The sequence below is a fragment of the Elephas maximus genome, chromosome 23, assembly GCF_024166365.1.
Source record: "Elephas maximus indicus isolate mEleMax1 chromosome 23, mEleMax1 primary haplotype, whole genome shotgun sequence".
NCBI classification, from domain to species: domain Eukaryota; kingdom Metazoa; phylum Chordata; class Mammalia; order Proboscidea; family Elephantidae; genus Elephas; species Elephas maximus.
The window spans coordinates 33,955,718-33,983,024 of NC_064841.1; the positions used below are offsets into that span (position 1 = coordinate 33,955,718).

A 27,307-nucleotide genomic window follows, 5' to 3' on the forward strand; every position below is an offset into this window, starting at 1 on the left:
TTTGATTACGTTTTCAATCTCTTCTTTTGTTATGGGTGTATTTAGTTGTTCTACCTCCGTTTGTGTTAGTTTAGGTAGGTAGTGTGTTTCTAGGAATTCATCCACTTCTTCTAGGTTTTCAAATTTGTTTGAGTATAGTTTTTCATAGTAATCTGATATAATTCTTTTAATTTCAGTTGGGTCTATTGTAATATTACCCATCTCATTTCTTATTCAGGTTATTTGCTTCCTTTTCTGTTTTTGTTTTGTCAGTTCGACCAGTGGTTTATCAATTTTGTTGATTTTTTCAAAAAACCAGCTTTTGGCCTTATTTCTTTCAATTGTTTTTCTGTTTTCTATTTCATTTAGTTCAGCTCTATTTTTTATTATTTGTTTTCTTCTGGTGCCTGTGGGTTTCTTTTGTTGTTCTCTTTCTATTTGTTGAAATTGTAGGGATAATTCTTTGATTTTGGCCCTTTCTTCTTTTTGGATGTGTGCATTTATTGATATAGAATGGCCTCTGAGCACCGCTTTTACTGTGTCCCAAAGGTTCTGATAGGAAGTGTTTTTATTCTCATTGGATTTTATGAATTTCTTTATTCCATTCTTAATGTCTTCTATAATCCAGACTTTTTTGAGCAGGGTATTGTTCAGTCTCCAAGTGTTTGATTTCTTTTCCTGTTATTGATTTCCACTTTTAGGTCCTTATGGTCAGAGAAGATGCTTTGTAATATTTCAATGTTTTGTATTCTGCTAAGGCTTGCTTTATGACCTAATATGTGGTCTATTCTAAAAAATGTTCCAAGTGCACTAGAAAAGAAGGTATAGTTGGTTGCTGTTGGGCGGAGTGTTCTGTACATGTCTACGAGGTCAAGTTGGTTGTCGTGGCATTTAGATCTTCTGTGTCTTTATTGAGCTTCTTTCCGGATGTCCTGTCCTTCACCGAAAGTGGTGTGTTGAAGTCTCCTAGTAGTATTGTGGAGCTGTCTATCTCACTTTTCAATGCTGATAGAGTTTGTTTTATGTATCTTGCAGCCCTGTCATTGGGTGCATAAATATTTAATATGGTTATATCTTCTTGGTGTATTGTCGCTTTAATCATTATATAGTGTCCTTCCTTATCCTTTCAGATGGATTTAACTATAAAGTCTATTTTGTCAGAAATTAATATTGCCACTCCTGCTCTTTTTTGATTGTTGTTTTCTTGATATATTTTTTTCCATCCTTTGAGTTGTGGTTTATTTGTGTCTCTAAGTCTAAGATGTGTCTCTTGTAGGCAGCATATAGATGGATCTTCTTTTTTAATCTATTCTGCCACTCTCTGTCTCTTTATTGGTGCATTTAGTCCATTTACATTCAGGGTAATTATGGATAGGTATGAATTTGGTGCTATTATTTTGATGTCTTTTTTTGTGTGTTGACAGTTTCTTTTTCCCACTTGATTTTATGTGCTGAGTAGATTTTCTTTATTTATTGTCCTTTCCTCATATTTGTTGTTGTTGATTTTGTTTCTGCTGAGTCTCTATTTTTCCCTTGTATCTTATTTTGATGAGTAGGATAGTTTGTCTCCTTTGTGGTAACCTTATTATTTACCCCTATTTTTCTAAATTTAAAACTAACTTCTATTTCTTTATATCGCTGTATGTTCCTCTCCATATGGAAGGTGTATTATTACATTTCTTAGTCCCTCTTTATTTTTTTAATGTTGCCTTCTTTTATGTAATAACAGTGCCGTTACCATGTGTTGGGCTTTTTTTTTTTTTTTTTTTTAAACCTTGCTTTGTTTTTTTGTATTTCCCTGTCTGGGTTGACTTCTGGTTCCTCTGCCCAGTGTTCTAGTCTTGCGTTGATACCTGATATTATTGATTTTCTAACCAAAGATCTCCCATTAGTATTTCTTGTAGTTTTGGTTTGGTTTTTACGAATTCCCTCAACTTGTGTCTATCTGGAAATGTCTCAATTTCACCTTCATATTTAAGAGACAGTTTTGATGGATATATGATTCTTGGCAGACAATTTTTTTCCTTCATTTTTTTAAATATGTCACCTCGTTGCCTTCTTGCCTACACGGTTTCTGCTGAGTAGTCCAAGCTTATTCTTACTGGCTCTCCTTTGTAGGTGACTTTTCTTTTATCCTTTGCTGCTCTTAAAATTGCCTCTTTTTCTTTGGTGTTAGCAAGCTTGATTATAATATGTCTTGGTGACTTTCAGAAACCCTGGTGGCATAGTGGTTAAGTGCTGTGGTTGCCAACCAAGAGGTCAGCAGTTCAAATCTGCCAGGCACTCCTTGGAAACTCTATGGGGCAGTTCTACTCTGTCCTATAGGGTCGCTATGAGTCGGAATCGACTTGACAGCAGTGGGTTTGCTTTTTGGGGTTTTGGTGACTTTAAGATCTACCTTATGTGGAGTTCGATGAGCATCTTGAATAGATACCTTCTCATGTTTCACAATATCAGGGAAGTTTTCTGCCAACAAGTCTTCAACAATTTTCTCTGTATTTTCTGTTATCCCTCCCTATTCTGGTACTCCAATCACTCGTAGGTTATTTCTCTTGATACAGTCCCACATGATTCTTAAGTTTTCTTCATTTTTTAAAATTCTTTTATCTGATTTTCGTCAGTTATATTAGTGCCAAGTGATTTATCTTTGAGTTCAGAAATTCTAGCTTCTACTTGCTCAATTCTGCTCTTCTGACTTTCTTTGAGTTATCAAATTCTGTAATTTTATTGTTAACCTTCTGAATTTCTGATTGGCGTCTGTCTGTGGATTTTTCCAGCTTATTAAACTTTTCATTATGTTCCGTAATAATTTTTCTAATTTCTTCAGTTGCTTCATCTGTGTGTTCCTTGGCTTGTTCTGCATATTGCCTCATTTCCTTCCTGATGTCTTGAAAGTTTCTGTATATTAAACTTTGGTATTCTGCATCTGGTAATTCCAGGAATGCACTTATATCTAGAAGATCCCTGGATTCTTTGTTTTGAGAGCCTATTTAGGTGATCATGGTCTGTTTCTTTATGTGACTTGATATTGACTGTTGTCTCTGAGCCATCTATAAGTTATTGTATTAGTTTATGCTTGCTTACTGTGTCATAGCTTCTTGTTTTGTTTTGTTTTGGTATATCCCTGTGGGTTGTTTGAGTGAGCTAGCTTGATTATTTTCCCCTTTGGAGCTCTGGTGTCCTGTCCCCAGCTGGCTAGAGCTGTTATTGGGCATATCAGTCTAGGAGTTCATTCAGTTTTCTTGTATGAATACAGCTCAGGTTTCCAGGTAGCTGATATCGAGTGTGTGATACAGGCTTTGCCCTACAGTCTTAGAGGGGCAGGGGTGATTGGCATACATAATGGTATCTGATTGCAGCAGGGGGTCATGCTCTGATCAAGGCAAGGGGCTGAGAACCATCCCCCAAGTGTCTCTGAGGAAAACATGTCTCTGTTCCCTAGAGCGTGCTGGTGGGTGGGTTCTGCAGAGGGACCATGGGCACCCAAAGTTTTTGGTTGTAAGGACCGGGAGGTACCAGTTATCTTTGGACCCCTGTTGTGGGTGGCTGGGTGACCTGAGTGGAGCTACCATTCCTTAGGTCCCTGATGTGGGTAGGTGAGGACCTTGTATAATAAGCAAAGCAATGTCAAACATCAAACAACCAGCTCTCCACCACACAGCTGAAATTGTTGGAGTTTGCCAACAAGGGCCTATTCTTGTGAAGCAGGCCCACGCAGGTCCATGCAGAAGGGAAAGGTGCTCAAGGTCCATGGACGGTTTATGCCTGAACAGGAGCCGCTTTTGTCCTGAGCTCCACCGGTTAATGGAGCTAGCAAATTATCTTTTCCCCAGTTGCAAATTTTTTCCTTTCCCAAGGCTGGGAGGATGGCTCTAGGTGCTCACCAGGTTCTATCTCAGGCCCAGGGATTGAGCTGCTGAAGCCAGCCTGGAGGTGGGGGAGGCGTGGTAGAATATACACAAGTATTTAGCTTTTGCTGAGAGCGCCGTTCTCCTCAGGTTCCAGAGGTGTGAGTGGGCTGTGTGGCTGGCTGCTTCTCCCTGAGGAAACTGCGGCTGAACACTAGTACCAGCCCGCCACCACTGCCACCGCTGCTCTGGGAATGGTGCCTGAGGGCTCCCCATGATTCAGGTCCAGTAACTCCTCTCAACTTCTGAACAGCCTCTTCCTCCCCCTGTCCCTCAGTTTGTTGTCTAAGCTTGCCTTTGATGCTCAGGGCTCCCAGCTTGTCACAAATATACTTGTTTCACTTGTTTTTTTGGGTCTTTGTTGTAAAGAGGGGTCCACGGAAGCATCTTTGTCTATTCTGCCTTCTTCGCTCCGCCCCCCTATCCAAATTCTAATGGCATTTTTTAATGAGATGGAGAAACAAATCACCAATTTCATATGGAAAAGGAAGAGGCCCCAAATAAGTAAAGCATCACTTAAAAAGACAAAGTGGGAGGCCTTACACAACTTGATTTTAGAACCTGTTGTACTGCCACAGTAGTCAAAACAGCCTGGTAGTGGTACAACAACAGATACATAGACAAATGGAACAGAATTGAGAATCCTGAAATAAATCCATCCACATAGGAGCAGCTGATATTTGACAAAGTCCCAAAGTCCATTAAGTGGAGAAAAGACAGTCTTTTTAACAAATGGTGCTGGCATAACTGGATACCCCTCTGCAAAAAAAAATGAAACAAGACCCATACCTCACGCCATGCACAAAAACAAACTCAAAATGGGTCAAAGACCTAAATATAAAATCTAAAACGATAAAGATCATGGAAGAAAAAATAAGGACAATGCTAGGAGCCCTAATACATGGCATAAACAGTATACAAAACATTACTAACAGTGCAGAAGAGAAACCAGATAACTGGGAGCTCCTAAAAATCAAACACCTATGCTCATCCAAAGACTTCACCAAAATAGTAAAAAGACTACTTACAGACTGGGAAAAAGTTTTTACCTGTGACATTCCCGATTAGTGCCTGATCTGTAAAATGTACATGACACTGCAAAAACTGAACTACAAAAAAGGAAATAACCCAATTAAAAAATGGGCAAAGGATATGAACAGGCGCTTCACTAAAGAAGACATCTAGGCTACTAACAAATACATGGGGAAATGCTCATGATCCTTAGCCATTAGAGAAATGCAAATCAAAACTACAATGAGATTCCATCTCACTCCAACAAGGCTGGCATTAATCCAAAAAGCACAAAATAATAAATGTTGGCGAGGTTGTGGAGAGACTGGAACACTTGGACACTGCGGGTGGCAATGTAAAATGGTACAACTACTTTGGAAATCGATTTGTAGCTTCCTTAAAAAACTAGAAATAGAACTACCATACGGTCCAGCAATCTCACTCCTTGGACTATATCCTAGAGAAATAAGAGCCTTTATACAAACAGATATATGCATACCCATGTTCAATGCAGCACTGTTTACAATAGCAAAGAGTTGGAAGTAACCATGGTGCCTATCAATGGATAAATGGATAAATAAATTATGGTATATTCACCAAATGGAATACTATGCATTCATAAAGAACAATGATGAATCCATGAAACATTTCATAACATGTAGCAATCTGGAAGACATTATGCTGAATGAAATTAGTCAATTGCAAAAGGAGAAATATTGTATAAGACCACTATTATAAGAATTGGAGAAATAATTTAAACAGAGAAGAAAATATTCTTTGATGGTTATGAGAGGGGGGATGGAGGGATGGAAGGAGAGAGGTTTTCACTAATTAGATAGTAAACCAAACCCACCGCCGGGAGTCGATTCTGACTTATAGCGACCCTATAGGACAGAGTAGAACTGCCCTGTAGAGTTTCCAAGAAGCACCCGGTGGATTTGAACTGCCGACTTTTTGGTTGGCAGCTGTAGCACTTAACCACTATGCCACCAGGATTTCCAATTAGATAGTAGATAAGTTTTATATTTTAGGTGAAGTGAAAGACAACACACAATACAGGAGAGGTCAATCAATACATTGACTAAACCAAAAGCAAAGAAGTTTCCTGAATAAACTGGATCCTTTGAAGGCCAGGGAAGCAGGAGCGGGGGTCTGGGGACCATGGCTTCAGGGGACATCTAAGTCAATTGGCATAATAAAATCTATTAAGAAAACATTCTGCATTCCACTTTGGAGAGTGGTGTCTGGGGTCTTAAATGCTAGCAAGCAGCTATGTAAGATGCATCAATTGGTCTCAACCCACCTGGAGCAAGGAAGAATGAAGAACACCAAAGGAACAAGGTAACTAGGAGACAGAAAGGACCACAGAAACCACAGACTACATCAGTCTGAGACCAGAAGAGCTAGATGGTGCCCAGCCACAACTGATGACTGTCCTGACAGGAAACACAACAGAGAACCCCTGAGGGAGCAGGAGAGCAGTGGGATACTGACCCCAAATTCTCATAAAAAGACCAGACTTAATGGTCAGACTGGGACTGGAAGGACCCTGGAGGTCATGGTCCCTGAACCTTCTGTTAGCCCAAGACAGGAACCATTCTGTGGACCAACTCTTCAGACAGGGATTGGAGTGGAATATGGGAAGGAAAATGGTACTGGTGAAGAATGGGCTTCTTGGATCAAGTAGACACATGAGACTGTGTTGGCATCTCCTGTTTGGAGGGTAGATGAGAGGGCAAAGGGGCCAGAAGCTGCCCAAATGAACGCAAGGATAGAGAGTGGAGGGAAGGAGAGTGCTGTCTTATTAGAGGGAGAGCACTTAGGAGTGTATAGCAAGGTGTGTATAAATTTTTGTATGAGAGACTGACTTGATTTGTAACGTTTCACTTAAAGTGCAATAAACGTTAACTAAAAAAACAAAAAAAAAGGTTACCACAGGCACATCCACAGTCCAACCTAGACTGTGAGGCAGCACCCGGGAGCACGATGGGAAAGAAAACTGCAAAGAGCGGTATACCTGCTGTGGTTCCACTACTTTACAAGTCAGGCAGCAGATGAGGAACGTTTTGAGTCTCAGGCCTCCCATCTGTAAAATGGGAATAATTTTACCTGTTGTATATGCCTTACATCTTGGGGAAATGGCTCAGGATTTGATTGGTGAGGGAAAAAATACTGATGAACAGCTATGACTGAGAGAATAGGCAGCTACTGAAAGGGAGAGAGAGGCAGGGGACAGAGATTGAGGAGGAGAGTGATCTTTTGAATAAGTCTTTGTATTACGATTGTTGTGGAAGAAAGAGGCAGTAATCTAATGGGGAAAATCATAAGCTAAAAAATTTTCCAAGAAATTGAGAAAATAAGGTTAGTCATGACATACACCCTTCAAGACATTCTAAGGAAATTTGGAACCTACTTGCTTAGAGATGGAGCCAAACATACCCCTGCTACAAACCAGAAGGATAAAGAAAAGAGTCAAACATTGTGTGCGATTACAGGAAGCGGCAAATGGCGTTTCTCATGTGGTTTCCAAACTGGGCCCGAACTCCCCACCTGTCTCTGAGTAGAAGGCAAAGGTAAAATTATACAGCATCTGCTCCACTAACTCACACCTATTATTCTTTGCCTCTTGAACTTAGCAGACATCTTTCTTCGAATTTTGAGTCCTTACAATCTCCAGGGAAGAAACAATCTAGGGTAATAACATCCACGCCTTCTCCAGAAACACGCAGACAAGCCATTGCCTATAAGGGAGGCTCCTCCTGGTGCACCACAGCCAGACTCTTTTTTTTCTTCCCCCCAAGAAACGGAGGTTTTGTGACATTAATTCCTACACCGGTGGTAGAAAATATTTGTTGCTGAGAGGTTATCAGAGCTTCTTGGGCTTTGTTTTCCAGAGAAACTTAAAAACAGTTACTAGACAAAGAAGTCTGCACCACTGTGGATCTTCAGTCAGTTCTTCAGAGGCTGGAAATGCAGACACAGTACAGCTCTTTTAGGATGACAAAGCAAGAATGTGGCTATTCAGGCCTGAAAATAAAGCAGCATTTCCTCAAAATCGACCTGAATGTCATGAGAGCCAAAGCACCCTAAGATTCTCATTAGAGCAATGCCATTAAGTGGAAAACAGCAGGAATTGGTGGTTAAAGGATCCCTACAGGAGGCAGCAGCTAGTAGGAGAGGTCTGATGATGAGTGGTTCTATCTTTACAAATGAAACCTTTCCAAGATTTTCAGAGCACATCACATCCCAACTAACACCAGGGAGCAAATGTCCCAGAGTGTCCCACCAATCTCCAGCCTGAGAAGAGCCAGCTTCCTCTGAGCACAGAGCAAAGCCCCGAAGCACACCATAATGCAAGTAATGTTCACCCTGTCTTGTGGATTGAATCGTGTTCTCAAAAATATGTGTTGTCACAATACAGGAGAGGTCAGTGCAACTGGTCTAAACCAAGAGCAGAGAAGTTTCCTGAATAAACTGAACACTTGAAAGGCCAGAGTACTAGGGGCGGGGGTCCGGGGACCATGGTTTCAGGGGACATCTAAGTCAACTGGGATAATAAAATCTATTAAGAAAACATTCTGCATCCCACTTTGGAGAGTGGCATTTGGGGTCTTAAACGTTAGCAAGTGGCCATCTAAGATGCATCAATTGGTCCCAACCCACCTGGAGCAAGGAAGAATGAAGAACACCAAAGACAGAAGGTAATTATGAGCCCAAGAGACAGAAAGGGCCACATAAATCAGAGACTCCATCAGCCTGAGACCAGAAGAGCTAGTTGGTGCCTGGCTACAACCGATGACTGCCCTGACAGAGAACACAACAGAGAACCCCTGAGGGAGCAGGAGAGCAGTGGGATGCAGACCTCAAACTCTCATAAAAAGACCAGACTTAATGGTCAGACTGGGACTAGAAGGACCCCAGAGGTCATGGTCCCCAGATCTTCTGTTAGCCCAAGACAGGAACCATTCCCAAAGCCAATTCTTCAGACAGGGATTGGACTGGACTATAGGATAGAAAATGATAACTGGTGATGAGTGAGCTTCTTGGATCAAGTAGACACATGAGACTATGTGGGCAGCTCCTGTCTGGAGGGGAGATGAGGGAGCAGAGGGGGACAGAAGCTGGCTGAATGGACACGGAAATACAGGGTGGAGAGAAGGGGTGTGCTGTCCCATTGGAGGGAGAGCAGCTAGGAGTACATAGCAAGGTGTATATAAATTTTTGTATGAGAGACTGACTTGATTTTTAAACTTTCACTTAAAGCATAGTAAAAATTAAAAAAAAAATTCAAAACACGAAAAAATTGGAGCTTAAAAGGGGTGAAGTTGAAAGCAAGATTGCTGAAGGTCAGGAAGAAAAGTGGCGTAAATTTGGTTTCTTGGGAATGGAAAAAGTTTGGAATATCCACTCTGGGAATCATGATTGAGATTTAGCAGCAAATAAATAAATGGATTGTCGAAGAGTATATAGTCCGATCAGGATTTTTCAGCATGGATTTGCAAGGGGACTAGTTGTCATTATTTCATCACAATTGTAGATAGATATGAGAGGTCCAAGAGGAAGCAGGTGAGATGTTTGTGGTTAGCCTCAGGAACTCTAGAGTTTGAGATTTTGAAGGTAGGTCTGCTAGAATAGGCCCAAGGTTTGGTCATAGTGGTGGGGTGGCCAAAGCAACACTTAGATGTTCATAGTAGCCAGCGTGTTGGAGGGTCTTCAGTATTAGAATGTCAGGTGAAGATGAATATTGAAGTCTCCAAGATATCACCCAGAAATGTGGTGAAAAGGAATACTAAGCTGAACACTGAAGTCAGGTGGAAGAGTATCCTGGGTATTGGTGAAAGCAATGAGTGGATGGTGGTAACCTTCAGCAGAGGCAGATTTGTTGAAATATGACAAAGGAACAATATTCTGGAGGCAGCACTGAGGAGCAAGTAGGGAGAAAAAATTCCTTCCCTTCTGGTGAGTGAAGGGGAGTAGAAAAAGCGTTAGTTGGAGAGTGCTGTGGAGGAGGTTGTGTCTGAGGAAAGGTGGGCTCCAAGTAATGTGAACATTTGGGTGAGACATTTTTAGGAAAAGTTGAAGGCATCCAAGCCAAACCTGAATTCAGTAGGCACTCCATGGGAAACTGAGTGCCTGGATGAAAGGACAATCAGTGAAAAAGAGCAAAATGTAAGTGGCTAATGTGGTTAAGAGACTATCTGAAAAGGCAGCTTGTGGGAGGAGTTTGACTGAGCCCAGTGTGTCAGATTAGGGCATTGGTGGGAGTTTGGAGGCATTTGTGAATGCCAGAGAAACTGAGGACAGCGTGGTCTGACCTTAGTGGCCCAGATGATACGTCGTAGAGAGCCTCTGAACTGCCCTGGCCTCTGATGGCCCAGGGTGAAAGCACCCCTTTAACACCTACTGATGGAAGTGTAGGCGGGTTGATAAGACATAGGCTTTTCTGTATTAAATTCTGATGTTTTAGAGATATATTTATGTCTGGTGTGTACACACGCTTATATATATGTACACCTACACCTACTCCTCAGTGACTGTCCCATTTTCTATCATTTCATATTTACAATAGTAAAAAATCTACTATCTGACTATTTTGTGCATTAATGACCTGGCACACCTGCACTGCCACGCTGGGCACAGGTCCTCCAGGGTGCCAGGAGGGGGAAGTGGCACTGCATCCAGGGTATATAACCCCAGAATGGAACCTGTGGGCGCCCACCCCTGGGACTTCTGGCTCACCTCTCCTCTCTTTCCAACTCTCTCCTGGCTTGTCCCACCCTCTGCCCCCAGCTCACCTGGCAAGCAGGTGGCACCGACCTGTCAGTGGGGGCAGGGCATGGGCATCCCATGGTGGGTGGCACTTACCTCTGCAGATCCACCTCCTAGTGGAGGCCACTGTGCATTGCCCAGCGTGCTGCCCCACTTTGCGTACTGAGTGCGCCATGGCGCTTGAACTGAGACGCAGGGTGGCTGTGGTTGCGCGGCCGGCAGCCCTAACATGGATTCAAATTTCAGCAAGCAGAGTGAGGGCAAGCCCGTGACCAGCTCGTACAGAGGGGGCGCAGCTGCCCAGCTGGGAGGGCTACGGCTAGGGAGAAAGGGATGCCTGAGCAGGAAATCCCGAGTATTTTGCGTAACACCAATTTTTGCAAAACAACCTGGGCTTTGAAACCTAACCATGTCGATAAGTGAGGAGTTAGGTGTGTGTATACGTTTATATTTGTGCGTGTGAGTATATGTCTGTGTTTATGTTGTATGTTGTTAGTTGCCCTGGAGTCAGTTCTGACTCATGGTGACCCCATGGGTGCAGAGTAGAACTGCTCCATAGTGTTTTCAAGGCTGTGACCTTTCAAAAGCAGATTACCACGCCTGTCTTATGAGGCACCTCTGGGTGAGTTTGAACTGCCAACGTTTCAGCTAGTAGTCTAATCCTTAGCCATTCATGGCACTCAGGGACTCTGTGTGTATGTAAAACTGTATCTGTATTTCCTATTCTAACCCTATTAGACCTCCAACTCTTTGCCAAGCAGATAAAAAACAGATTTAGGAGGAAATTTTATTTGCCTAAAAATAGCAGCTAGTGATTTCTTCATTGAAATACTTTTATGCAGTTTGAATTATTTGAAGTAAATTGGCTATATTCATAGAACAGAAAAATATTATTCATCTTAATGAAAACAAAATATAAAATTTTCCTAACCATGGATTCAGTTTGCTTTGATATATCCATCCATTCTGTCCAGATAGCCTGTAACCACAGTGAGTGTGTTGCAATTCAGATGTATCATTAAGGCAATCATATTGGAAAATTCGGTTATGAAAAATGAGATTAAATTATCTGTAATTTGTATAACATCACCAGTTTAAAAATAAAAGTGTGATTCATATATGAATTGATTATTTAAATCCTATTTTCTATTGTGTTTGGAACATAGCATCTAAGCAGCTACATCAAAGAATGTGAGCAATAAGTGCCCTTTTTGAAGCAAAGCCATGAGATTTGCTGAGAATAATTAGGCCTGAATTTTCAAAGATGACTGCAGTTGGTACAGCCATGAACATAGAGGCAGCCATTGTTCTCATATTTTCCTGTACAGATCAGGCAATTGAGCATGCAAATTGCCGGTTGAAAGCTAGACATGAATTGAGTCTATATAAATGCACACCACCCTCCGTGCTTGTTTCTGTACTTTAAAAGTTGGTTTAATAAGATCAGGGCATGTATATGCAATTGGCAAATCTTTTTCATTTCCTTAAATCTTAAGATTCAAAGATTTTAAGTGCTTACTTATTTGAAATACCTCACAGTGAATCTATTCAATTTTTTGGCTACAACTTGGCAAAGAAAGTCAAAAGTCTATGATGCTTAAACAGGTAGTTCTTTAAATTGGGTAAATAAGGTAATAAATTTGGCTTCTATTTTTAGGTAATCAAAGCTGCTCAGTCAGGATTTAGCCTAGATTTTCAGTCTAGACAGATACTACAATTTGTTTCAGAGAAAGCTGAAGTAGAAAAGACTTGCTGGACCTTTATAGTATTTGAATACTGGTGCTTTCCTAAACTCATGCCCTGACTATATATAATGATGTTAGTTTGTTTAAAAAACTAAATTTATGACATATTTAAAAAAAAAAACTGATTTATATATAGTTCTAAAATTTTTATTTTCATGAATTCTCTGTCAATTAAAAGGCTTATGTATGCTTTAAAATGATATTTTATTTATGTTATTCTTTCAAAATTAATTTGTTTTGTTCCAGATACATCAGTGTTAGACCTAATTTTTTCTTTTGTTCTTGTTGATAGTAACACAGTTTTATTTGACTAGGAGAATGTATACCTGACCAATGTATCTATTTCATTAATGCAGCTTCCTGCTGGAAAAGTGAAATTAAAATTACTGAAGGAGCAGCTTCAAGGTAAACAATTCACCACTATATTATTAGATTCCAAAGATGCAATGCCTTTCATATGTGAGTTACAAAAATAAATTAAAATGCTAGAATTTTTCACGCAATATAAAGATTCCAAATCCCAAAATGATGACTGTTTATCTTTGAGCTTTAAATAAATTTTATTCAGCTTTTTTTTTGGGGGGGGGGATAGTTATCCTTTGTCAAAAAGAATGCTACTATGTGATTATAATAATAGCATTTTCAAAAGTGAGAACTTTCATAGCACTGTCCCTTAAACTTTATTAATATAATCTTTTATCCAGGAAGGTAATTTAGCAGTATACAATTATAAATTAAAATTTTATTATAGGAAATTACAAGAATATTTAAAAATTGCTTTATGTAATTTAGTGAAATATATAACTGTAGCATAAACTGAAAGTAAATTTTGCATTCATAATGATTCCAAAGGAAATAAATTTTTTTTCTTTTTCTAGCAGGATAAACACTTTCAATTTTGAATGGTTAAGATAATTTGGTAGTTGTAACAAGTTGCAGAAATAGATATATGATAATATTTACTACATATGTATTACACATATTATGTATTACATATACTTATCATATATAATATGATGAATATTTAGAAGTTGATCTATGTGTGCTTCAGTTTGATGCAGAGATGAGGCAGAATGCCATAGGAATTCCGTTATGAGCATGATTGTTAACATTCTGTTATTCTATATGTAAGTTTTAAGCAGAGTGGATATGGGTGAACATGTGTTAGTGCTGTGATCACAGGGGAGTGAGTGGAGGCCTGTGAACTCCTCAGATTACTGGGAAGATTAGCTTTGGCTCCGTGCCATTCTTTTTTTTTTTTTTAATTAACTTTTATTGAGCTTCAAGTGAACGTTTACAAATCAAGTCAGTCTGTCACATATAAGTTAATATACATCTTACTCCTTACTCCCACTTGCTCTCCCCCTAATGAGTCAGCCCTTCCAGTCTCTCCTTTCGTGAAAACTTTGGCAGCCTCCAACTCTCTCTATCCTCCCATCCCCCCTCCAGACAGGAGATGCCAACACAGTCTCAAGTGTCCACCTGATATAATTAGCTCACTCTTCATCAGCATCTCTCTCCCACCCACTGTCCAGTCCCTTTCATGTCTGATGAGTTGTCTTCGGGGATGGTTCCTGTCCTGTGCCAACAGAAGGTTTGGGGACCATGACTGCCGGGATTCCTCTAGTCACATCCAGACCATTAAGTATGGTCTTTTTATGAGAATTTGGGGTCTGTATCCCACTTATCTCCTGCTCCCTCAGGGGTTCTCTATTGTGCTCCCTGTGAGGGCAGTCATCGATTGTGGCCAGGCACCATCTAGTTCTTCTGGTCTCAGGATAATGTAGGTCTCTGGTTCATGTGGCCCTCTCTGTCTCTTGGGCTCTTAGTTGTCGTGTGACCTTGGTGTTCTTCATTCTCCTTTGCTCCAGGTGGGTTGAGACCAATTGATGCATCTTAGATGACCACTTGTTAGCATTTAAGACCCCAGACACCACATTTCAAAGTGGGATGCAGAATGTTTTCATAATAGAATTATTTTGCCAATTGACTTAGAAGTCCCCTTAAACCATGGTTCCCAAACCCCCGCCCTTGCTCTGCTGACCTTTGAAGTATTCAGTTTATCCCGGAAACTTCTTTGCTTTTGGTCCAGTCCAGTCCAGTTGAGCTGCCCTTCCATGTATTGAGTGTTGTCCTTCCCTTCACCTAAAGCAGTTCTTTTCAGCTAATTAATCAGTAAAAAACCCTCTCCCTCCCTCCCTCCCTCCCCCCCCCCTCGTAACCACAAAAGTATGTGTTCTTCTCAGTTTATACTATTTCTCAAGATCTTATAATAGTGGTCTTATACAATATTTGTCTTTTTGCCTCTGACTGATTTTGCTCAGCATAATGGCTTCCAGGTTCCTCCATGTTATGAAATGTTCGACGGATTCGTCACGGTTCTTTATCGATGTGTAGTATTCCATTGTGTGAATATACCACAATTTATTTACCCATTTCATCCGTGGATGGACACCTTGGTTGCTTCCAGCTTTTTGCTATTGTAAACAGTGCCCCAGTAAACCTCCATGCCATTCTTATGGGCAACAAATATTTAAATACTCTGAGAATTTTGAAAAGTGCATAGTTCCATTACTTTATTAGCCATTTTAAAAAAAAAAAAAAAACTAAACATCTCATTTTAAAGTGATTGATCTGACCTTTTTTTTCCTTCCAGAGCCTATGAAACAACCACTTAATTATAAAATGGCAAATTCTTCTGAAAATGAAAAACCCAAGATAAAAGGGAAGGTTTGCGGACAGTGTGAGAACAAAGCTGCTCTACTAGTACGTGCATTATAGTGACAGTTTAAGTTTGGGACAATAAAGTGTGTTGTGCCATATCTGATATATTTTGTTAAATGAATGTAAGCAGTGCTTTTTAAGTCTTAGATTTGACATTTGAAATATTTCTATTTTCTCTGAATTCTCTCATAAGAAATTAGTATATAAGTACATATCAATAAGAAATTAATATTGCATATGTATTTCAATAAAGATTCTATTTCTAAATCCCTGTGAATAGCCAGGAAACCCTGGTGGCATAGTAGTTAAGAGCTACTGTTGCTAACCAAAAGGTAGGCAGTTCGAATCCACCAGGTGCTCCTTGGAAACTCTATGGGGCAGTTCTACCCTGTCCCTTAGGGTCGCTATGAGTCGGAATCGACTCGACAGCAACAGGTTTGGTTTTTTGGTTTTTGGTGAATGGTCAGAGAAACACTGCTTTGTTGGTAATGGTTAAAGTGGATTCATGTGTTCAGTAAATTCCCTTTTTGAGGGCATGGGATAGAGAATGGGGAAGTATGGGATATGGGAACTTTTCTTCAACTTGCATTCGTGTTGGTGAAATAAATATGTGGTCAGTATAGCATAGTGTTTAGAATCTGGGTCTTGGAGCCAGACTGCCTGTATATGCCTCTCTGTATCTCTGCTCACTTGCTCTATGGTCTAGGGCAGGGCACCTAAACTCACTGTATTAGTTTTCTATTTTTAAACAGGCATATCAATAGAGTCTGTTTTCAGAATTAAATGCTGCATGTAAAGCACTAAGAATGGTGCCTGTCACCATTTATGTACTGGCTTACAATAATAAAAATGAAGTATTAGACACACACAATACATGCTAGTTAATTATTACTATCAATATTGAAAAAATAATACAAAATAGTAGTGGATCAGTTTCCAGGTATTAGAGAAAATAAGTGCCATGGATGGCTGTGAACTGGACTGATCATGGATGCAGTATAAAAAAGATGAGCTTGAGCCATCTTAAAGGAGGGATGGAGTTTAGGGGAAGAAGGGAAAAGGTGGCAGGAATGTAGAGGTGTTTGAGGGCAGGGAGGAATGACTTGCAAAAGCCTGGGTCAGGTAGAGGGTCCTTGCAGCCCAATACTAAGTTGTCAAGTAAGAAGTCAGGTTAAATAGGGCTTAAAATACAAATTTTTTTTTAGTTGCATGTTGGTTTTAATGTGAGTTGTTATGTTAAACCATCATGAGAATGTGCTCAAGCCCTTAAAATAGCCCAGCCCAGTCTCTCCACACTATTGATGGAGAGAACACATTTTATTTTGTCATAGCTGTGAGATAATTGTAATCACCAAATCCTACGATTTTATTATGTACACCTTCTAAAAAGTAGAGTTAACTCTGCTAATTTAATGGGCAATATGATATAAGAGAATGTAGAAACTGTTATTAAGTAAAACCTTGTGAGCTAATTTTCGGATTATGTCTAATCTAAGGAAGTGTTTTTTTTAACACTATGTTTTGTGGGAAGCCCTTCAGGGACTCTGGGGGCTGCGGCCTCACTGCTCTCAACCTGACCAGCTCCACTTTTTTCTGCTTTGAATATTGAATCACATAAGCTTCCCATGAAGAAAGGGGTTGTAGACTAAGAAGGGCTAAAAAGATAGCGTTTTACAATGTTTTAATAGCATTAGTTAATGTTTGAAGGCATTACCTGACAATCCTACTACAGCTCCCCAGCGTAATTGCTTTTCTATTCACCTCCTGACTGAAACCTTTCTCCTCAAACCACCAGTACTTTTCTCCTTTCCTAGTTTTTCTTTTAGTGTTACCTGATGACCTTGCTTCCTATTTCAGTGAGAAATTTGAAACCATCAGAATACGACTTCCATATGGTCTCACACAGGTTTCCCAACTGACCTGCTTTGGTGGCCTCATACTTTTCCTTCCTTCCTGTTACTGTGGGTGAATTGTGCATGCTACTGAGTAAGGCAAGTACCTTTACTCACGCAGAGTCCCATCCTCTTGTTCCTCTTCCAGTACATTGCATTAACTCTTGTCCTCTCTCCCGTAATTCATTTTATCCCCTCTGTGTTGGATCATGCCCCTCAACATACAAACACACTGCAGTTTCTCCAATCTAAAACAAAAACCCAAAGCAAAACTACAACGAAAATCCTTCCTTGACTCCACATGTCCCTTTGTGCTCCTTGATAGAAAAACTCCGAAGAGTTATCTATATTTACTGCCACCACTTCCTGTTCTTCCTTTCTCTCTTCAACTCTTTCTATTCCATCTTGGTTCTTTACTATCCAGCAGCTGCTCTTATCAAGGTCACCAGTGACTTCCACATTCCTAAATAAACCCATTGCCATCAAGTCAATTCCAACTCATAGCAAACCTATAGGACAGAGTAGAACTGCCCCATAGGGTTTCCAAGAGAAGATTCGAACTGCTGACCTTTTTAACCTGACTTCTTACTTGACATTTTACTATTGGGCTGCAAGGACACTCTACCTGGCGCAGGCTTTTGCAAGTCATTCCTCCCTGCCCTCAAACACCTCTACACTCCTCCCACCTTTTCCCTTCTTCCTCCAAACTCCATCCCTCCTTTAAGATGGCTTAAGCTCATCTTTTTTATACTGCATCCATGATCAGTCCAGTTCACAGCCATCCATGGCACTTATTTTCTCTAATACTTGGAAACTGATCCACTTACTATTTTGTACAATTTTTTTCAATATTGATAGTAGTAATTACTTAGCATGTATTGTGTTAGTTTAATACTTTATTTTTGTTATTGTAAGCCAGTACAAATGTTCCGCTGCTATTCATAAGGTGTTCACTGGCTAATGCTTTTCAGCAGTAGACTGCCGGGTGCTTCTTCCTAGTCTGTCTTAGTCTGCAAGCTCAGCTGAAACCTGTCCTCCATGGATGACCCTGCTGGTACCTGAACACCGGTGGCATAGCTTCTAGCATCACAGCAACACACAACCCCCCCAGTACGACAAACTGACAGAATAGGGAAGACTGAAGAAGAGTTGATGCCTTTGCATTGTGGTGTTGGCGAAGAATATTGAATATACCATGGACTGCCAAAAGAACGAACAAATCTGTCTTGGAAGAAGTGCGGCCAGTATGTTCCTTACAGGCAAGGATGGCGAGACTGCGTCTTACATACTTTGGACATGTTGTCAGGAGGGATCAGTCCCTGGAGAAGGACATCATGCTTGGCAGAGTACAGGCTCAGCAGAAAAGAGGAAGACCTTCATCAAGGTGGATTGACACAGTGGCTGCAACAATGAGCTCAAGCATAACAACGATTGTAAGGATGGTGCAGGACCGGGCAGTGTTTCGTCCTGTGGTGCATAGGGTTGCTATGAGTTGGAACCGACTCGACGGCATCTAACAACAACAACAACAACAAACCAGTACAAAAACGGTGACAGGCACCATTCCTAGTGCTTTACATGCAGTAAACATTTATTCTGAAAACAGACTCTATTGATATGCCTCTTCACAAATAAGAAAACTAATACAGTGAGTTTGGATGCCGTACCTTAGATCATAGAATTTAATGAGTTATATGTGTAGATTACTTTATAAACCCATTGCCGTCCAGTCAATTCTGACTCATAGAGCCCTTACAGGACAGAGTAGAACTGCTCCATAGGGTTTCCAAGGAGCACCTGGTGGAATCAAACTGCCACCTTTGGTTAGCAGCTGTAACTCTTAACCACTAAGCCACCAGGGTTTCCATATAGTTTCAGAGAATTAGAGTAAATCTTTGTATATGCCACCAGGAGGCTTTCAACAGGGGAACGTATGTATGCGAAGTAGTGGTTAAAAGATTAGGTTTTCAAGGTCTGAAATTCAACTTTTCCTGTTATTAGCTGCGTAACATCAGAAAATGATGTAATTTCTTTATAATTCTGTGTTGTTATTTGTAAAATAGAACAGCAGGAATAGTTACTGTACCTCAGATATCACTAAGAATAACATGAGTTAATGTGTCTGAAATACTTAGCCTTGTGTCTGGCACATAAAAAGGAGGCAATCAATTGTGTGTGCTCTTGTCATTGGCACATTTTCTTATGACCTGATGCGATTACTCATATGGATGGAATTTTTTTTAAGAAATTCTAGTAGCTTTTTTTTTTTTTAGGTTCTCTCTACATGGCAAAAGTAAAATAGATAGTTAAAAGTTATATATTAAATTGGTGAATCTGGACATTTAAATTAAACTCAAATGGATTCTTTCAGGCTTAGTATAACTGATCTGGCCTTGATCAAATTAACATGATATTTGCTAAAACTTCACTTGGGTATTCCATCATTGAAGAAGCATCTGTGGTGGAATGGAATCTTTATCCACGTTTTTAGCATGTTTCTGCCAGTTATACACACTGCCTAAAAAGATTTTCCAGTTGGCGGTCATTTAAACCTAATTTAAATACAAATATGCTTGTATAACAAAATATAGAGGCTTACTCTGCAACTCCAGCTTTGATCTTCCAGTCTATAAACATTGGTTTGGCTACTTTCATTTAACAGTCTCTTGTGTTAACAAATACTCAGTTTAGAATTATTTGCTGAAACTGATCTTCATTTCTTTAAAAGTTATGCTGAAAACATTTTCTAATCTACATTCATATAATAATACTGCCATATATTTTTGTGAAATTACAGCTTTTTAATTGATTTAGCACTTAAAAAGTATCAATTTAGGATTAAGCTTTTATCGACATTTAAGAGACTATAGCTTTTGAAACAAAAGTGAAAAGGGGGGGCCTAGTTCCCATGCTAGGAAGAGTATTCATTTTTCTTCCTGTTAAAAAATCTAGTTCTGTATAGCTAATCACATTTGAAAAATACAATCAGATTTTGATAACTATCAGACTATGCAGTCATTGGAAATATCTTACTTTATTTTATTGTAGATGTTATCAAGGTTTTTCAATAAATGATTAGCACCAGGATTAATAGTCAATGATTGGTTTAATGATTAATATCGTGTTGTCATGCTTAAAAGTTTGAGCTAGACTTTGGGGTTGAAATCCTGGCTCCTCCATGATTAGAGATGATGGCTGTGGGCAAATTCTTCATCGTAGAGTTCTTTTGTTTCCTGATCTTCGCTGAGGAGATACAGTGATGGTTCCTACTTGGTGGAGCTGTCGTGAGGATTAAATGGGATGAAACACACAGAAGAGTAAGGCTTTCTAAATGGTGCCAATATTGTTGTTGTTGTTTGATTCTAGTCCCCTGTTTTAGTGTCATTTTAGTAAAATTGATTTGTCTTTTAACTTTTTTTTTAATTTATTTGTTGTTTTGCCATTTTATGTTTAATAAACCTGGCTACATGGTTGTAGGTCACAGTGTCATCATATAGGGACTTTTAGTACAATTTTTACTCTAATAAATGTTTAGAGTACTTTTCTGCATAGTATACATTCTAGTTCCTTCTCACTCAGCGGTTGGCCTGTGCAGCAGCTGCACCGTGGGCATCACCTGGGAGCTCGTTAGAGTGTAGGACCTCAGTTCTCACCCCAGACTTACTGCACCAGAATCTGCACTGTAACAATGATTCATATTCATGCCACAGTTTGAGCAGTGCCGTTGTCGTGCACATATCAGACCAGGACAAAGCAGCAGATCTTGGTGGACATCTTGCCAGCATGCCCCAGCTGCTTTGCACTTGTCATTCGCTGATTTTAAGAGAGAGGAAGGGAAGAAGAACAGTGGGTGGTGGGCACCTAAGGGGCGAGGATAAAAAAGGTGGTCAAAAGAAATGTGAGCTCCTTGACATAGACTTTCTGACACCATCTCTCCAAGCCCTCATGCTTTCTTATTTGTGCTGCTTTTGGCTCTTCTCAGCTTGAGCCAAACTCAGGAAAATGAGGGATCTTAGCAGCTTGCAGTGCTTTTTATCATATTGTCAAAGGCGTTGAAGCAGCTGTACAACTGCACAGTAATAATTTCACTTGCAGTAAAAATTCCGTTTTCTTCTCTCTTCACTTTCAGTCTTGCTTGATACCTTCAGAGATACAGGTATATAACATTATTCAATTTATTCAGGAAATTTAAAAATAACATTTCTTAACACTGTAGAGAATTGGAAAATAAATATAAACTTGCTCATAATCATTTCACCAGTGGTAAACATCATTGACATTTTGATGCAGTTCTATCTAGTTTTTTTTTTCTTCTACTTTCTTTACTTTTGGGATTCTTTGAAGAACACTTTAAACACCGTATTTTGATAATCGCAAGTGAAGGATATTTAAGGAAGTGTATGAGAATTCTTGGAAACCCTGGTGGCGTAGTGGTTAAGTGCTATGGCTGCTAACCAAGAGGTCAGCAGGTCAAATCTGCCAGGCGCTCCTTGGAAACTCTGTGGGGCAGTTCTAATCTGTCTGATAGGGTCGCTATGAGTTGGAATCGACTCGATGGCACTGGGTTGGTTGGTTTTTTTTAATGAGAATTTTGGGAGGCAAATAGTGCACATATCATTCAAAACTAATCGTGCCATGTAAACCCTTGAGGAGAGATAAAATTACTCATCAAAAAACTCATTAAGTAGTTTTGACCCAGAGAATGCTATTTAGTGATTTTACCAGGTTAAGAAGTTTGACCTGAAACTATTGGCTTTTTAATGATTTATTCAGCAATTTTGCCTCCATACATGCATCTAACACAAGTATCTAAATCTGCATTGCAAATATTATATTTAATATTGGAGCATTTAGAGTTTACAAGTTAGTTTTCTACAAGGAGTTGAATCTTACCTGAGACAAGTGCTTGTACCAATTTCCTTGGGCTTTGCAATTCTAACGACATCAAGGTATGTTACTGCAGAAATAAGAATGAGAATAGTGACATCTTTATGTAATCTTTTGTTCAAAGTCATATTATTATAAATTCCTATGATTTTTTATGTCTCTTAAGGTATGTCTTGAATGTGGAGAACATTATTGTTCAGGCTGCTTTGCTAAAATTCACCAGAAGGGGGCACTGAAACTCCATAGAACAACTCTTTTACAGGTATGACTTTCAAACGCTTATAGTGGTGTTTGTAAAATGTATCCACATAAAGACATTTAAAACATGTTTAATTATCGAGAATTCAGGATAATTTACATTAATTTTTAAATTTCCATTATGTACAGTCAATTTTTGCATGTATCTTAAAATTATTTTAGTAAACACTAATTTGAATTCTGTTTTGCTTTTGAAACTGTGTTTTAATATAGTTCCTGAAACACTTAGCTTGATTAGAGGTTTTATATTATGTAGTCTGTATTTGAACTTGAAATTTAAATAACAGACAGTATTTTTTATCTATTGTGGTTTCACATTAACCCATGGTTTAAGTATTAGTTCTACCTATTTATAAATAGAAATCTCTGGTGTTTTCTTTCCATGTTTGTCAAAAAAAAAAAAATAGTTTTTTCTTTTTTCCTCACCCATTATCATTTAGATTAGCTTCTTTCTCAGATTTCTACTTTTCCTCCTATGCATCAGGCTGTTTTTTTTTCTCCTCACGTAGTCACTGTTTCTTGAAATGCCTAAACTCAAACTGTGTCAGATGGTTTTAAAATTCTGATACTTAAATAATAAACGTAGTTACATGTAGACTTCACATGACACCAATTACATTTAATGATATATTGATTTGTCATAGGTTTCATTCATTTCACAGTAATTCATTTTGCAAATATTTATGGAGGATCTACTAAGAATCAGGGCCTGTACTAGGCAAGTAACCTTATATAGGTGAATAACACTAGGCAAGTTGCCTTGGAAGAGAGGCCTGGTAATCTACATCCAGAAAAATCAACTGTTGAAAACTCTGTGGAACACAGTTCTACTCTGACACGCATGGGGTTGCACGAGTCAGAATCAACTGTACACAACTGGTTTTCTGCTCTTAAAAACCTGTTGCCGTTGAGTCAATTCTGACCTAAAAATAAAAGGAGTGCTAAGGACCTTGTGTAATGAGTGAAGGAGGCAGAAGGAGGAGGTAATAAGATCTGTATTTAGCCAGATCACTCTGGTATCTTTCAGTCCTTCCTTGTTACATCATTATAAATATTGGTAGCTCTCTGGGATGCTAATGGCCCAAGTCATGATTGCCACAAAACGTAAGGTAGACCTTATTTATGGCAATGTATACTAAAGTCAGTTACTTATGAGTGGGCACTTAATATTCAGAGCCTTGGGGCAGAAATGAGTAAGGAAGGAAGAAAAACAAAAAACAAAAAAGCCCTTGCTTCCCTCTCCCAGGACATTACAATTAGATAGTCACAATAAATGAAAATTAAACTGTATAAAAACAAAAACAACTTACTGCCATCGAGTCGATTCTGACTCATAGCGACTCCATAGGGTTTCCCAGACCGTAAATCTCTAAGGAAGCAGACTGCCAGATCTTTCTCCCACAGAGCCACTGGTAGTCTCGAACCACCGACCTTTTGGTTAGCAGTTGATCACTTTAACCACTGCACCACCAGGGCTCCATTAACTTTTATGAAAGTGAGTATAATTGTAATGTGTAAATAATACAGAATTTAACTAAAGGCGGTCCACTTTTAAGGAAAAGAGTTTAATTACCTCACTGTGAGTATATTTTAGGAATTTTTCATTCATTTATTTATTCAGGACATTTTTGGAGGTATCACTCAATGTTTTAAAGCTTTTTATGGAAGATACAAGGTTGAATTTGACGTGGCTTCTTCCCTCAACTCCAGTATTTAAACTTCAAGGTTTATCCAGATCTGAATCTCCTTTTCTCTCTCTTCCCCCTTTCTTCCCCCCTTGCCTATGTTTTCCTTCCCTTCCTTATCCTTCCTTTCTCTCTCACTCTCTCTCTCTCATACACACACACACGTGTGCACACACATGCAACACGTGGATGCATACAGATACAGACAGGGTCACACAACCAATTTGAAATGACAGTGATATGGCTTATTGTTATCCAGAGGCAGATATGATAGGGGTCAAATTGAGCTTACTAAAAGCAACACCACATAGAGTAAAAGTCTTGTATTGTTTTCTAAAAATGGACAATATTCTATTTCATAATGATAGTATAATGGATGCGTCTTATGTCTTAACATAGAAGAATGTGATCTTTATAAATTAGTCTTATAAAATTCTAAATGTAGAACCGATTGGGGAAGTAAGAGAACTAATACTTACTGAGTATATAATTCATGTCATTCACTGTTGTTGTATACTGCCATCATCACAGTTTCTAGTTTTTATTAAAGAGGAGGAAAGGTTGGTAAGCCACAGATTGTCGAATAGCATTTAAATCCTACTGAATCCCAAATCATAGAAGACACATTTATCTTTAAAAGTGAACACGAAGCACTGAAGGAGAAGAACTGCCAGCCAAGGATCATATATCCAGCAAAACTCTCTCTGAAATATGAAGGCGAAATTAAGATATTTACAGATAAACACAAGTTTAGAGAATTTGCAAAAACCAAACCAAAGCTACAAGAAATACTAAAGGATATTGTTTGGTCAGAAAACCAATAATATCAGATACCAGCACAACACAAGGTCACAAAACAGAACATCCTGATATCAACTCAAATAGGGAAATCACAAAAACAAATTAAGATTAATTAAAAAAAAAATACTCATAACAGGGAATCACGGAAGTCAATATGTAAAAGATCACAATAATCAAAAAGAGGGACTAAACACAGGAGGCATAGAACTGCCATATGGAGAGTGATACAAGGCGATATAGAACAATATAAGTTAGGTTTTTACTTAGAAAAATAGGTGTAAATAATAAGGTAACCACAAAGAGATATAACAACTCCATAACTCGAGATAAAAGCCAAGAAAAACGTAACGACTCAACAAACATAAAGTCAAACACTACGAAAATGAGGATCTCACAATTTACTAAGAAAAACGTCTCAGCACAAAAAAGTAAGTGGAAAAATGAAATTGTCAACAACACACATAAAAAGGCATCAAAATGACAACACTAAACACTTATTTATCTATAATTACACTGAATGTAAATGGACTAAATGCACCAATAAAGAGACAGAGAGTCACAGACTGGATAAAGAAACACGATCCGTCTATATGCTGCCTACAAGAGACACACCTTAGACTTAGAGACACAAACAAACTAAAACTCAAAGGATGGAAAAAAATATATCAAGCAAACAATAAACAAAAAAGAAGAGGAGTAGCAATATTAATTTCTGACAAAATAGACTTTAGACTTAAATCCACCACAAAGGATAAAGAAGGACACTATATAATGATAAAAGGGACAATTGATCAGGAAGACATAACCATATTAAATATTTATGCACCCAATGACAGGGTGCAAGATACATAAATCAAATTTTAACAGAATTGAAAAGTGAGATAGACACCTCCACAATTATAGTAGGAGACTTCAACACACCACTTTCAGAGAAGGACAGGACATCCAGTAAGAAGCTCAACAGAGACACGGAAGACCTACTTACAACAATCAACCAACTTGACCTCAGTGACTTATACAGAACTCTCCACCCAACTGCTACAAAGTATACTTTTTTTTCTAGCGCACATGGAACATTCTCTAGAATAGACCACATATTAGGTCATAAAACAAACCTTTGCAGAATCCAAAACATCGAAATATTACAAAGCATCTTCTCAGACCACAAGGCAATAAAACTAGAGATCAATAACACAAAAACTAGGGAAAAGAAATCAAATACTTGGAAAATGAACAATACCCTCCTGAAAAAAGACTGGGTTATAGAAGACATCAAGGAGGGAATAAGGAAATTCATAGAATGCAACGAGAATGCAAATACTTCCTATCAAAACCTCTGGGACACAGCAAAAGCAGTGCTCAGAGGCCAATTTATATCGATAAATGCACACATACAAAAAGAAGAAAGAGTCAAAATCAGAGAACTGTCCCTACAACTTGAACAAATAGAAAGTGAGCAACAGAAGAATCCATCAGGCACCAGAAGAAAACAAATAATAAAAATTAGAGCTGAACTAAATGAATTAGAGAACAGAAAAACAATTGAAAGAATTAACAAAGCCAAAAGCTGGTTCTTTGAAAAAATTAACAAAATTGATAAACCATTGGCTAGACTGACTAAAGAAATACAGGAAAGGAAACAAATAACCCGAATAAGAAACGAGAAGGACCACATCACAACAGAACCAAATGAAATTAAAAGAATCATTTCAGATTATTATCAAAAATTGTACTCTAATAAATTTGAAAACCTAGAAGAAATGGATGAATTCCTGGAAAAACACTACCTACCTAAACTAACACATTCAGAAGTAGAACAACTAAATAGACCCATAACAAAAAAAGAGATTGAAACAGTAATCAAAAAACTCAAACAAAAAAAAACCCTGGCCCGGACGGCTTCACTGCAGAGTTCTACCAAACTTTCAGAGAAGAGTTAACACCACTACTTCTGAAGGTATTCCAAAGCATAGAAAATGACGGAATACTACCCAACTCATTCTATGAAGCCACCATCTCCCTGATACCAAAACCAGGTAAAGACATTACAAAAAAAGAAAATTATAGACCTATATCCCTCATGAACATTGATGCAAAAATCCTCAACAAAATTCTAGCCAATAGAATCCAACAACACATCAAAAAAATAATTCACCCTGATCAAGTGGGATTTATACCAGGTATGCAAGGCTGGTTTAATATTAGAAAAACAATTAATGTAATCCATCACATAAATAAAACAAAAGACAAAAACCACATGATCTTATCAATTGATGCAGAAAAGGCATTTGACAAAGTCCAACACCCATTTATGATAAAAACTCTTAGCAAAATAGGAATTGAAGGAAAATTCCTCAACATAATAAAGGGCATCTATGCAAAGCCAACAGCCAATATCACTCTAAATGGAGAGAACCTGAAAGCATTTCCCTTGAGAACGGGAACCAGACAAGGATGTGCTTTATCGCCGCTCTTATTCAACATCGTGCTAGAAGTCCTAGCCAGGGCAATTAGGCTAGACAAAGAAAAAAAGACATCCGGATTGGCAAGGAGGAAGTAAAATTATCTGTATTTGCAGATGACATGAGCTTATACACAGAAAACCCTAAGGAATCCTCCAGAAAACTACTGAAACTAATAGAAGAGTT

The 27,307-nt window shown here is 38.8% G+C and overlaps 1 protein-coding gene across 4 annotated transcripts in view; it reads left to right on the top strand.

Annotated features, from left to right (window-relative positions):
* The window catches only part of ZBBX (zinc finger B-box domain containing), a 170,223-nt gene that overhangs the window by 36,361 nt on the left and 106,555 nt on the right, over positions 1 to 27,307 (top strand). For all 4 annotated transcript variants that reach the window (XM_049867303.1, XM_049867306.1, XM_049867305.1 and 1 more), the window contains 3 exons: positions 12,769 to 12,817; positions 15,069 to 15,178; positions 22,082 to 22,177. In XM_049867303.1, coding sequence (XP_049723260.1) covers positions 12,769 to 12,817; positions 15,069 to 15,178; positions 22,082 to 22,177 — 255 coding nt within the window. The remainder of the gene's footprint in view (positions 1 to 12,768; positions 12,818 to 15,068; positions 15,179 to 22,081; positions 22,178 to 27,307) is intronic.